This window comes from Eutrigla gurnardus (assembly GCF_963514095.1).
Source record: "Eutrigla gurnardus genome assembly, chromosome: 2".
Classification (NCBI taxonomy): Eukaryota; Metazoa; Chordata; class Actinopteri; order Perciformes; family Triglidae; genus Eutrigla; species Eutrigla gurnardus.
The window spans coordinates 13155507-13169161 of NC_139916.1; the positions used below are offsets into that span (position 1 = coordinate 13155507).

A 13655-nucleotide genomic window follows, 5' to 3' on the forward strand; every position below is an offset into this window, starting at 1 on the left:
TTCTGCTTTTTCTCCTCTTTTGCTGGACTCCTTCAGCTCAACGTTCACACTGCTTCACTTTATGTGGATGTTTACGTCATTTCCCACACGAGGAGCAAACAGAACGGTACTGTAAGAAAATCTGATGGACTCGTCTGTTTTTAAGTTAAATAAGCTGGCAAAAATAAAGCTGATTAGTTGCAAGTTTTGGCCAGCAGGCACGGTACATGCACATGAATCAGACCACTGTGATGTGACACTGGGGAAAATAAACATGTCCATGAATAACCCACTGGGGTTCCCAGAGTAACAGTGAACTGTGCGCTCCCACTGACAATTCACAGCTTACCGACACTAACAATAAGACTAAGTAAAATCATTGCACGCATGTGTATATGAATGCTCATGCATGATTGTGCTGTTGAAATAAAGGTTTACCATTTCCGTAGAAATTAGCCAGCATCTTTTTGTAGTTTACTACCAATAAAACACATTAAACGACATTATTTCTACACAAGGGGAAATCATTTATTTCAGAAAAACAGTCAATTAAAAAGAACAAACGAGTTTTAACAGTCCTCGTCATCAAATACATGTCACAACTAATTCACAAATCATCAGCCACATTACAGTCTGACACACTGTGTAAACTACAAAGTATCAAAGCTGATTACACAACAGTAATGTCAACATATTCTGACATAAAACGATCTCTACTAAATTCCACTTTGTTAAAAAAAAAAAGACATGTTTGCAATGTATATAATGCAGCATGACTCAGCACCTTAGAGACAGTGTGTGTCTTCAGGGCTTTGGTTTGATGCTGCAGTGTGATTACTTGTTGAACACAGAGGCTCCGGGAGCTTTGGACGCGGCCGGCTTGCCCAGAGCCGTCTCCGTCCCCGACCGCACACCGCTGAACACAGACGGAGCCACTTTGCCCATTCGTTCTGAACACAGAGACAGACACACACGTTTCCTCAGAAAAACACATGTACATCCTCAACAAGTCAATTCCACTTGGGTATCGTCAGTGACCTTGTTAGGCCTAGTTTAGGGGGGCTGGAGCTACCCTAAATTGTTCCAAAGCCCCCCCCCAATAATTTAGCAATTTTTATTTTATTTTTTTCTTTATTTTCAGAATAATTTCATACTGATGAAAGGGTATAAATAGAGAGTTTAAGGATTATATCATCATAGTCTGTAGAAAGAATATACTTTCAAAAGAAGCATTTCTGTAAAGCCTATTTGTCTTTTTGTTTTTTCTTACAGACACTGTATCCTCATTTTGCTGGAATAAATACAAAATAAATACATACAAAATACAATTATTTGGATAAAGTTCATGTTTATGTTCTCAGATATAACTGTGACATTTAAAATAAGTCTTTGTTTATTCTACTGTATACTTTATGACAGGGAAATTACTGAGCAAAATCACACTCTGATTCAACAAATCTACAGTTTTTTGCACATTTTTTGTTTGTTGTTGTTTTTTTGTCCAAGGTCACATATAAACAGTCTGATAGCAAACTATATAAACCTGGTTTCATTTCTTCTAAGAAAAAATGAATAATTATATATTAGTACATAATTAAATTTGTTTAAGTATGGTAATATATGTACAATTTACTCATTAAATTGTAATTTTTAAGTCGTACAACAAAACACATGCAAAAAAAATTACAGTAATCAGTGTAATGAAATGACATTCTTTAGACCTGCAGCTTATCTAATGGACAGAGGAATTAGATACGGTATCACTTTAAGACACGTTTACATAATCAGGGCCTGTTCTGAGCATGCAGCTTTAATGTGTCTAAAAGTTAACATTCAAGTAACTCTTGTTCAACAGAAGAGAATGGAAGAAGACAATGTCTGTTGTTTAAGTTGTTACTAGCTTTACTTCTTCACTGGTTGTTGTGTTTTCTAATACAGTTCTAAAAATATGCAAGCAAAGAGTTTGCTTGCTCTCCTGGGGGCTAAGCCCCCCCCCCCCTGTCTTTTATGCCGTCCCTGGGTGTTGTGAAGGGAAGTATGTGAGAGTTAAAAGTATCTGCTGGACTTTTGTGACTTATCTCTGAGGTTGGACATTGTCTCTCAAGTAGAATTCTAAAGCTCTTTTGATTTAGCGAGTTACAAAAAATGTTGGCTGCCTATAGGTTGACTCAGATCACACAAACAAATATAGACTTAAGACTATTTGTGTGGGTGGGTAAAGATTAAAGGGCATAAAAACAAACCGGTTGGGGTTTTGCCATTGAAGCAGGGGTGTATGTGTGTGGATGGTGTTAGCTTCTTCCAACAAGAACATATTTTAAATGACTCCGCATTTCCTGTGACCCAGTAATTAAAACTTGATTAATTAACTATGACAGGACAGGAGAGCATTAACACAGCAGTCAGCAACATCAAATCCTGGCATAGGAATAACAAAACAATGTGCTTATATCTAAGCGTTAAGTATTTAGATATAATATATTTATTTAGGCAAATATTAGTAATTTGTGTCCAGTCTAAAATGACCTGCTTGAAATTCACTTGCAAAAACTTTAACTCTAGCTAGATAACTTCTGGTGCCATTTTGAAAAAGATTTGTGTGCAACGTTTGGACGCCTGTCCCTGGTGGTCTAGTGGTTAGGATTCGGCGCTCTCACCGCCGCGGCCCGGGTTCGATTCCCGGTCAGGGAACACGCTTTTGATGTCGGTCTACTTTCTCAAAGACACGGTAAATTGATAGAAAATCCTTAATGGCACTGTTGGGACCTGGAAACTGCTCAGATATTGATTGACAAGGACAAATAAAACGGATTGACGAAGAGCTGTGTAGATTAGACAGCTTTACCTGCATGTTATGGAGGATGATAATTACCTATTCAGAATACAGTACTAATACAGAAATACATGAATACATATTCTACTGTGTATATCACAAGAGGAATATACAGATACATGTTACAAAATGTATAGTAAAAAGTATAATTGCATATATAAATACATGTTGGTATTTTGGCAAACCAAAATATACAACAAGTTCTACAAATCTACATGAATTTATTTTTGTATTTCTAATCATTTTACACATGAATTTATCAAAATAATGATGCATTTAAATATTTTATCTATGTATTAATTCCGGCTGAGATATATTTATTTCGCTTTCTATTCATGAATTCAAATATTTATTACGTCATGTTTATTTCAGCATTGATTTAATTGATCTGTTTTATTTATTAATTCATTGAAGAATAAGTGATATATATATATATATATATATATATATATATATATATATATATATATATATATATATATATATATATATATATATATATATATATATATATATATATATATATATATATATATATATATATATATATATATATATCAGTGTTAGTTAGAGCCTCTTTTATTTAAGTTGTTAGTTGGATACTTAAGTTACATTAACTGTCAAGAAACATGATATTTTAGGTCTATAGGCCAAGGAAAGATTCTTTTTGAGAGGACAGAAAGGCAGAATATCTTTACAGAGGGGAGTGTTAACATCTGAAATGGTGTTACATCATGTGTTGGTTTTTTTTTCAGTGTCAGAAGGAAAAACATTAGAAAAGGGCTTTACTCACCACACTCCACCATGACCTCATAGGTTTTACTTTTGACCTCGCCCTTCAGTCCCAGTTTGCTGCGGGCTCCTTTCAGGTCCTCCTCCTTCATCGGGGGACGCTTCTTCTTCTTCACCTCGGCTGGCTGGGGAGAATCAAAGAAGGATTATGAATGTTAAGGTTGAAAGGCAGGAAAGTGTTACCTCTCTGTCGACACAACATCAAAACAACATATTTGACCTGACTGACCTGTGACATGGCGACTGAAGCTGGTGTGTTGATTCCAGAAACACCTCTTTCCAATGCGACAGAGTCACTGGTTGTTTTTCTTGTGCGCGTCTTTGTCTCTCAGCAAGCCTGACATTATATATAGTCCTGGTCCAGACCCAGACCCCCCACCCTCTGTCCCACTCTGCCTGTTGTCATGGTGTATTATTAGGTGTGACATGAGGGATGGTGCAGCTGCAATGGTCTCCCATCTTTTACGATAATCTTACAGGCCAACAGCTGATAATTCGGGACACAAGTGGCTGTCCGCCTCCCAAACACATGATTCAACAAAATAAAAGGAGTTAAGAAAACCATCCAACTGTTGGAGTGCCATCTTTCCTTTTCTAATGTGAGTCTGCAGGTCAGATCTGGCCCCAGAAGAGCTGTACTAACATTTGCATAGCAAGTGCACCTTTAGTTGTATCTACAGCTCCAACAGCCTAACAAGCACACATAAATATTTAATAAAAATGTGTGATCATGACAGGTATACATTTAAATTAAAGTATTATTATTATTATTATTATTATTATTATTATTATTATTATTATAGTTAGTGCAGTATACCGAGCAAAACATGGCACCATCACCTGAAATCGAGGTGTAACTGTAAACCGTGCAGTGATGGACTGACTCACTGTTTTAAAACGACAGACTGAGCGACACAGAAAGACCCTGAAAGCCTCATTCGAGTAGGAGGACAGTCTTTTAATATCCGAGCATATCCTCCCTCCTGACTCACACGTATGTGATGATTCCCAATGAGTCGTCTTAGCCATCTACTGCGTGTCTCACAATAAAATACACGTTTGTGCAGCTGCTTATTAGGCCTTGACAAGTGCAAAGCGTAATGTGATTAACATTTTAAATGGTGTTACTTAGTAACTGGGGATGGAGGAAAAACGACATACAACACAAGAAACAGATCATCCACAAAGAGCACATTATTAATTGGCGTTGCGCTTTAATCGAAGCCGAGCGCTTCTGAAAGATGACGCTAAATGTGCGTCTCTTATATATTTAAGCTATAAATAATAGTCATATAGCTCAGTCGCCTATGCAGTGTATCTATATATCAACACGGCACTTCGATTTTTACCGGCGTCCCTGGTAGTCTAGTGGTTAGGATTCGGCGCTCTCACCGCCGCGGCCCGGGTTCGATTCCCGGTCAGGGAACTCGCTTTTAACCCACATTAATCAACTGTCACGATAATGCGTCACATAATTTATTGGAAAAGCAATTAGAATGATAAATTACCTCCATCGCTTGTCTTCTTAATTATCTAGCAGTTTCACGATGCAACATAATTAAAGCCCCATTTGTCAGAGTTACCACAACTGCTGCAAGATGCTGCACTTTCTGCCATTTATTCTTTGCCAATGTCCCAAAAACATCGTAGTGAATTTATAACCGTCACCATGTCACAGTCAAAGTACATGTCACTCTCCATTTTCTTCCAAGAGGACCAGCAGTCACGCCAACTATGCACACTTGACCCAGCACGCGCCAGTACATGCAGGTATACTGTATATATACACTAGCATGCACACACAAATTCACACACGCCCTTTCTCCCGACTGTCTGGTCCACAGTCACTTAACAGTTTAGAGGTCTATGCATGTCACATTCTTAACATCAGAGCCTGCTGAATGCTGCTTCATGCCTGCACATCTGGAGCTCTGGATAAATCGGTCCAAAAAAACCCCCAAATAAAAACGAAACAAAACAACAACAAAAAACGTGTTACCTGCTGGTAAGTTCATTCAGGCACATTATTGTAACAAAACAAGTAAAATCACACAAACACAAAAGGAAAGGTGAAAGCTGTGATAAATGGGAAATTGTGCAAGAATGGTTCCCATATATACTCTCCCTGTTGGAGTTAAGGAATAAAGAACACTTTTGGAACAAGCATAGTCACCTTTTTGGCCCGAAAAATACACTCAAAAACTATATATATTTATAAAAAAAAACCCCTGACAACTGAGAATGAGACCAAAATACATTCAAAGACAAAGAACACACAGTCAGCACAACAGTAAAACAACCACAAACGGAGACTGCAGTCTTGTGTCTACAGACGCACAACACATGCAGAGCTGATATCAGAGGGATGTTGCAGTGTGGTACCTGCAGTACGGCAGGTTTTACAGTTGTAAGACAGGAGATTTGAAAACGTAAGGTTGTTGCAAGCATGAATGTGCTCCCTTTGACATGAGTAACATTACATAAAAGATATGCAATAGGGTGAAGAGTTGCATCAACACAGTGATTCAAGCACTCTGACGTAACGCTCCTCTAAATTAGAGGTGTCCAACTGTACGCACACGCACGCCTATATGAGAAAACAAAGGACAGCGTTTGTGTGATCTACATGAGTAATACAATCACTTTAGAGGACATATTAGATGAAATGTAACAAACTCATTGAACAGTTTTGTTTGCATGATGTTTGGTTCTGTTGTGGCCATTAAGACGCCCCCAACCAACTTGGTCTTGGACCACCGACCTCATACACACTGCCACTAGAGTCCAAACATGAGTTAACATTTTTACTATCATGCTTACATAAAAGATTGAATGATATTGTCTTTCACGGGGGATTCTTTTCCCATTCTTTTTAAAACACACTCACCCCCAGGAGTGCCATGTCAAAATGCAACAGTGATCTGAAGTACCTGGTTAACTGCAAAAATATCTCCCAGTGTATTAAATGAAATCCCACGTTAGAGTTTATGACGAGGTCCTCCAGGACAATAAACAACAATAAAGGGAATTCAACTACGGTATATTCTTCTGTCATCAAAGGACAGCCTATGTTTGAAAAGACCGTATCAACTCTTAAGGCTGACACTGGATCTGTCGAGGTAAGGGGAGTTCGTACAGTATGTGGGCCTGCGAGGTGCACAGCTATCCGTTCAGCAAGGCACACAGGTCAAACGGCGATCCCCATTCGAAGCTTCTTCTTCTTCACCGTCTTCAGGCCAGTGAGCCGTCGAACATCCTCTTCATCCGACTCGTCCATTTCATCGTCTGCTGAGAACAGGATCTAAAAAAACAGGAATCAGAGACGGACTTGGTTGTAAATGGCTGAATGTTTTAACAGAAATCTAGACACTTTGATTATAGTACTGACCCAAACAAACCAAAGGACTCCGCTGTCACTATTTCACATTCATCAGGTCAGATTTGAAAAAGAATGATAAAATCAAAACGTTATAGTTACCCTCTCTCCCACTGAATGAGTGTCATTCTGTTTATGGTCTTACGTGTGTTGTTAGTCTTTTGAGTTTTACTGTTAATGCCTGAATAACAAGACACAACCATACTTATGGGTGGAAAAATACAGAAATATATAAATAGGGAAATTAATAAAAGGGAAATATTTAAAAAACGTAATAAATGTCAACAGAAAATAAAGCATTAGTAAATGAATTAACACAAAATATGTAATTTGACAAATAAATGTAATTTGATAGTCAGTAATTTATTTATTTATTCTTTGGAAGGTTTGTCCTCAATGCTGTGGAAAATAAGCATTTCATATAATAGCCTTTGAGAATTATTGAATTAGTATTTTACTCTTTTTTCAGTCTGAAACGACTGAAACAATGACTTTTATTTTGATAACTACTTTCAGCTAATGTTGCGTTTCAGCCTGATGAAACCACAAAGAGTGAAAAGACACCAACGAGCTAGCCAGGAGTCGAACCTAGAATCTTCTGATCCGTAGTCAGACGCGTTATCCATTGCGCCACTAGCCCGCATGCCTGCACTCCCCCTGCTGAAGCCATTAACTTTGTTGGGGCGCTGCTCAGCCCATCCCCCACCCCGACACTTGGCCAAAAGCATGTTCTCTGTGGCTTGCTGCAGAACGCTGGCGGATAGTGACACAGACCATGAAGCAGGCTTTTATTCAGACTGCCTTTACCACTGAAACGTTAAGACGACTTGAAAACCAGCTTTGCGTTTCCTTTTGTGGTTTAACAATGTACTAAAATGTAAGCGGCAATAAATGCAACTACTCGGGCTATTCATAACAGAAAGAACACCGTGTTCTTCAAATCCAAGATATGTGCTGTCTGTTCGCAAAATGAAATTTCAACATGGGCTTCCACTTTCCCCATAAATGTTTTCTTCATAAATGAATGAGAAAGTAACCACTTTCTGCAACCACTGACACAAATTTGATTAAAGAATGTTTGACCTAAAAGCTGAATGTGCCCATAATTGGAGATGACCAATTCACAGCATAAGGAAAGACTGCAGGAACATGACCAACGTGTATAATCTGGCCTTGATGGTCACAATCTTTATTTAAGTAAAACGATTTGGGATAAATCTGTTCATGAACAGTGTTTAGCTTGTGTCTAAAATCCCACTACTTGATAATAATCTATTATATTATATTATAATGATTATACATTAAGTATGCTGTTCTATTACATCTATATAAAAAGCTTAATTACAACCATTTGTTGAGCACAACATACAATATTAACATATTCCTTGTACAGCATTGACAATTAAGATAATTAACGATGATAAATGACCATCTTTATAATGTTTGAATTACATTACATGAATAACATTCTTTGGCATTTGCAAACTATATGATATTGTGGAGTAGAACTACACTATTTATCCAATTCTTATGTAGTTTGAAAGGTTGTAATACCTTATCTCTACCATATTCTGGTAGAGTTTTTATATCAAAGATAGCTCGACAAACACGTTGTTTCCTTCTGACTTTAAGGGCCACATTCATATACACAAACAGAAAAACACATTGCTGTGAAAAATGATGGGGATGTTCTTGAAAAGGAAGCTACATAACTACAGTGGGACTCACCTCGGACTCTGAGTCATCATGGGACAGAGCTCGTCTGTAGCGCACCTTACTGTTCCCCCGAGAGTCCTCCTCTCTTTCCTCCAGCTTTGCTTTTGTCCTGTGCTTCTTCATTAAGAAATTATCTACCACCCAGAACATGAGGGCCTAAAGGAAACACGGAAAATACAATGAGTGATATTTCCCTCTCAGAAATGAACAGAAGTGCTATTTATATTAAACACCAACACTCTGGAGGTTCTTTTACATCCTTTTACAACAGAATGGCCATGGTATACGAACAACCAGACATGATTCCACTTGGACATGTGCAGTAATGGAAAAGCAGGAGCTGTAAAATCAGAGTGCAAAGGAAAAACACGTAGTAACATCAGACTTACGTTGATGAAGAACGGGACGATGAGCATGACGATGGCCAGTTCCAGGTCAGGATTCTCTATGGGGTTGAGGGGAGCCAGCTGCAATACATACAAACATACACACAAGTACAGACATAAGCATGTACACAGCAACACGGACAGCAACACTAGCCTCAGACTGAAGGCTCAATACTGCTCATAATAAGGTAGAAGGATAAACTACTGGAGCACACACCACAACTTGGAAGTTACAAGAAACCATCAACCTCAAATAAGGTATATCTGGTCAGCAAAGGCAAAGTAATCTAATAATTTGCTGAACAAAATTCCGGTTGTGAAGGTTTTAAACAGAATGGGCCTCATTCACAAACCATTTTCTCCGTAAACCTTAGTTTATTTTTCCTTCACTAATCTACCTGATGGAGTCAAAATCAGGTTTATAATGGCTCAGGAGAGTGCTGCAACACTTTGAAATATTGAAAATTAGTGAATTGAAAAGAAAAATCATAACATTACCGGGTAGTAATGTCAAACTGCTATATTTTCAAATCAGTTCCCTTTTTTCTGACCTTCTTCCACAGGGGGATGAGGAGGACCAGCATGATGAGGACTTTCTCAAACATCATGATGAGGATGTAAAGGATACACTGGCCCAACCAAGCTGTGCACTGCACTGGCTCTCCTGCATACACACGCACACACACGAAAAGAGAGGCAGATTTAGGTTAAAAAAAATGTGCTTAGGTACGTTTACAGCTTATGTAGCACAGATCTTTATTCAATTTCACTGTTTCAGCGATTCACAAAGTGTTTCAGGGACAAAAGAAGGCACCGGCAATGTGAGAAATGACATTGCAGCACTGCAGTACTGAGGGCAGCTACTGCCCTCCATTGGGCATTACAGGCACTTTAGGAATGTGCTGGGGCTCCCACTTTTCCACTCATACACATGGTCCTCACCGTATTCACCAAAACGCAGAGACTCCCACTGCCTCCACTCTACAATAGCACTGACGGCTCGCACCCCGGCGTAGATCAGCAACATGCCCAGAGAAGCATCCAACAGGAAGTTAATGAAGTATCTGGGAGAGACAGAAGAGCGAATGTAATTTGAATCAGCAGTTTGCTGTTTGCTTTCCTAATGGACAGCCAAGTGGTTTCCGGTTAGAGTTCAACACTTCATGTCTATGACTGAAATATGAAATACAGGATTGACTCACAGTGAGCATGGATCCTCCTCTGTGAGGTCTGATAGGTATACATTAGCAAAGTGGATAAACAACATCCCAATGGCCTGTTTTGAGGTGTCCAGGAACCTGCAGAGAGACAGGACAGTTGATATGCTTCCAAGGCACTCCAGACGGATTCATTTTATGCCTTTATTTAAGCTGGCTCAGACTTACCAGATCCTCCAGGGTCTCCTCTCATGTTTTGGCTCCCTGAAGCGTTTCACTATGGAGGAAGGAGTGTACCACAAAGATAGTGGGATTTTAGTGGAGATCCCAGAATCAGTCAAACAGAATATCTCTTGTTTTTATTTAACGGAGTAACAACCGTCCCGTGAGCCGCTATGGGTCCAGTGAGCGTTCTGTTGTTCTTATAGAAGGTTATCGGTTTAGTTCCACTGAAAATCCAGCCTTGTATTTATGATTTGGAAATGGGGGCTGACAGCCTCTTTGTGCAGCCAAGCCATAATAAGAGTCGGCTCACAAAGGAGACGTCAAACATCAAGCCTACAGGAAAATGAATAGTAGCTATTTGAGTTAAAGTGAGACGGTCTGAACAATACAGGCTAATGGCCACATGACGTTGGTCAGAAAAAGCAGAACTAGTGGCCCAAACCACAAGCTAACGCATAACCTACTATGCTGTACAGCACTTGTGAAATAACAAAAAGGGAAAAGCGGACCAGTCTCTAAGTACTTACATAGTGTTACATAGTAGTAATACAATTACACTGATTGAAATAAATAAGACCTGTTTGTGGAATAAAGATAACAAACTCTACATTTACTAAGTGTAAATGTATGTATGGAGTTTCTAAATGAGCGTTTTAAAGGAGCTCACTTTAATTAATCCCTTTGTGTAAAGGAGTAAGACTTTGTGTAAAGGAGTAAGAAGGGTTTTCTGCGAGATGGCTCATCAGTGAGAGCACTGTAGGTCCAACACAATAGTGGCTTGTTTTTCATGACACACCCACAACTATCTGCTTTTAACTCCTATTACACAGAGCTGCATAACCAGAAGAGACTGTCACCATGTTATGAGTACATTTCTATCATCAGAAAGTGACTCTAAATGCATTGTTCGAAGCTGTGATTCCTCGCTCTTACTTTCTACACATGCCTCATACACAGAGAACAATCTTACATCACACATCAAACAATCTTCCCTCTGAGAACTTGCACTAAATGCTGTAGTGTTGCCCAGCCACTCGAGGCGTTTTGTGTTTTCACGCAGGCAAGCCATACTGTATGCTGTGACCTCAGTTTCTGCTCTGAGCCCATGACTAAACTGGGTGCTGGGTGTGATGTGAACGCAGGCCTCAGCCTACTCCTTCTGCTCAAAATGCTGAACATTCCTCATTGTTGTGATGTGAGGCTGCTCTCATTAGGACACACAGCTGTCTGCACTGTGTGAGACACCGGCTAAATGAAACATTGGCAAAAGCCAGGGTGTCATTTTTTTAGTACGCAAATGTTTCCCTCTAACTATGAGTTTTGCTACCCAACTCTAATGTTAAGCTATCTTAGCCAGAGTTGGAAACAAATCTGAGCAGTTGATTCACTAGGACAATTAAAATAAAAAACAATGAGGTCAGTGGACAAAAAAAAATCAGTTTTGCAATGAAGTATGTTGTATGTGACATGTGAGTTTGCACAAAACACTCTTCACAAAGAGAAATTATGAAACACTCTTAGTAAAGAGAAATTATGTGACGGCTTTCTGTGAGTAACAGTCAGTTGGGTCGGTTTTGCAAAAGTTATACACCCACAATGGGACAGTTTTCAGTAATTGGACCTGCAGGCGCCTAACACATTTGAGTGAGGCACAAATGCACATAATCAAGATTAAATAACACGTCTTTCCTCCTGCCATTGTTCCCTTAACTTCATGATTTTTTATTAACTTGCACCTGCAAGACAAAACTCCACTGGGGAAAATCAAAGTAGTTTCATGATATAAACTCTCATTTAAAATTTAGGTCATTTAGCTTTTGTCCAAAGTGACTTACAATAAGTACATTTGTCAAAAGAAGGAAACAAAGAAACCACAACGTATCATTGCCGATAAAGTAAGAGCTAAAAATAGAACAAGTGTTAGGTCCTCATCTGAGTTTTACGACTGAGTTTTAACCCGAGAGACGCAGAATATACTTTTACTATCATAATCATCATTTTATGTAGCAGGAAAGGTCAAACATCTGCAAGAAGTGTAGCGTAAGATGGATTTGGCTTTAAAAGCCGGTCGGTGTATCTCACTATCGTTTCCCGTCAGAGACTCACAGCTGAAGTCAATAATTAATGTGATTAACCGAGTGATTCTATTGGATAATTGCCCGGATATATCAGAGACCCGACACACAGTCGAGCAGCGGTCATACTCACACATCAGCGTGCTGAAAGCCATCATAGCCAGCAGTCCTTGCAGGAAAATCCCAAAGGAGTCCATCAGGGCGCCGTTCTCGCATCCCCGGTTATCTGTACCTGGCGTCGGGCTGGCGGACACCGACGTGTTTGTAAAGGACATAGCCGGCACCACTGCTCCTGGGCCGGCCATAGCAGCAGCAGCCATAGGGACAGAAGAGCTGGACGAGACTTAATCGATAAAGCCGAGAGAGCAGTAACTTCTCACGGACTCCGTGTGCTTCCCCAGTCCTCTCCGGCAATTGTCGGGTCAGCTAATCGATATGTCGAGCTGGACAGTCTCCGGTGAAAGATGCTGGCATCCTCTCCCTTCCAGGCGCCCACTCATTCTCCTGCTTCGGACACCCGTGCAGTCATAGCGGGGTTGTCTTTCTGCAAAGCCGTCGCTCCAACGACTTAACCTGCAAACCTCCTCGTCGACACGCTGCGACGTTGAAAGGCGAGTTTACGGGCTGGCTGCTGGGAATCGGCGAGCTAACGCTAGCATCACGTACCGCACAGCATGTAGCTGCTCAAACACACGGCACCGGTGTTGTACTTTTAACGTGAGTGTGTTCCACAGCGCAGGTCGATCAGCAGTGACATGTTGCCAACACACAAACGTCCATAGTTGTTTTTTCGTTTTAAAGATCCGGAAATCCAACGGCTGAGGCTATCCTTACCCACCTAGCTAGCTCCCAAGCTAACGTTGCATTAAGCTAACCCTGGGCAGGAAAAGTTCAACGCCGTCGCTCAGGTGTAAAAAGGCGGCTGCAGCGGCTCCTCATCACGTTAACTCCTGTAAAATCAGCCCGTCTTTGTCCACGGGAACAGGTAAGAAGTGCAGGTCGCGGCTAACCTACATTCAGCTGCTTCCCTGCCCAGCGGTACCCACTCATGTTGACAGACTCGGGCCCACGTGACCAGCCTCGCCACGCACTGCATCCTGGTTAATGTGTGACAAA

The 13655-nt window shown here is 40.1% G+C and overlaps 1 protein-coding gene across 1 annotated transcript; it reads right to left on the bottom strand.

Annotated features, from left to right (window-relative positions):
- Window positions 1–713: 713 nt before the first annotated feature.
- On the bottom strand, window positions 714–13548 carry stimate (STIM activating enhance). Its single transcript, XM_084022322.1, has 10 exons — window positions 12673–13548; window positions 10468–10516; window positions 10285–10380; window positions 10025–10146; window positions 9634–9746; window positions 9086–9163; window positions 8709–8852; window positions 6798–6905; window positions 3606–3729; window positions 714–929 (listed from the first exon to the last, which is right to left on the bottom strand). Exons 1-10 carry the CDS (start codon window positions 12857–12859, stop codon window positions 814–816), a joined length of 1137 nt encoding a protein of 378 aa, XP_083878448.1. The 5' UTR covers window positions 12860–13548; the 3' UTR covers window positions 714–813.
- Window positions 13549–13655: the final 107 nt, after the last annotated feature.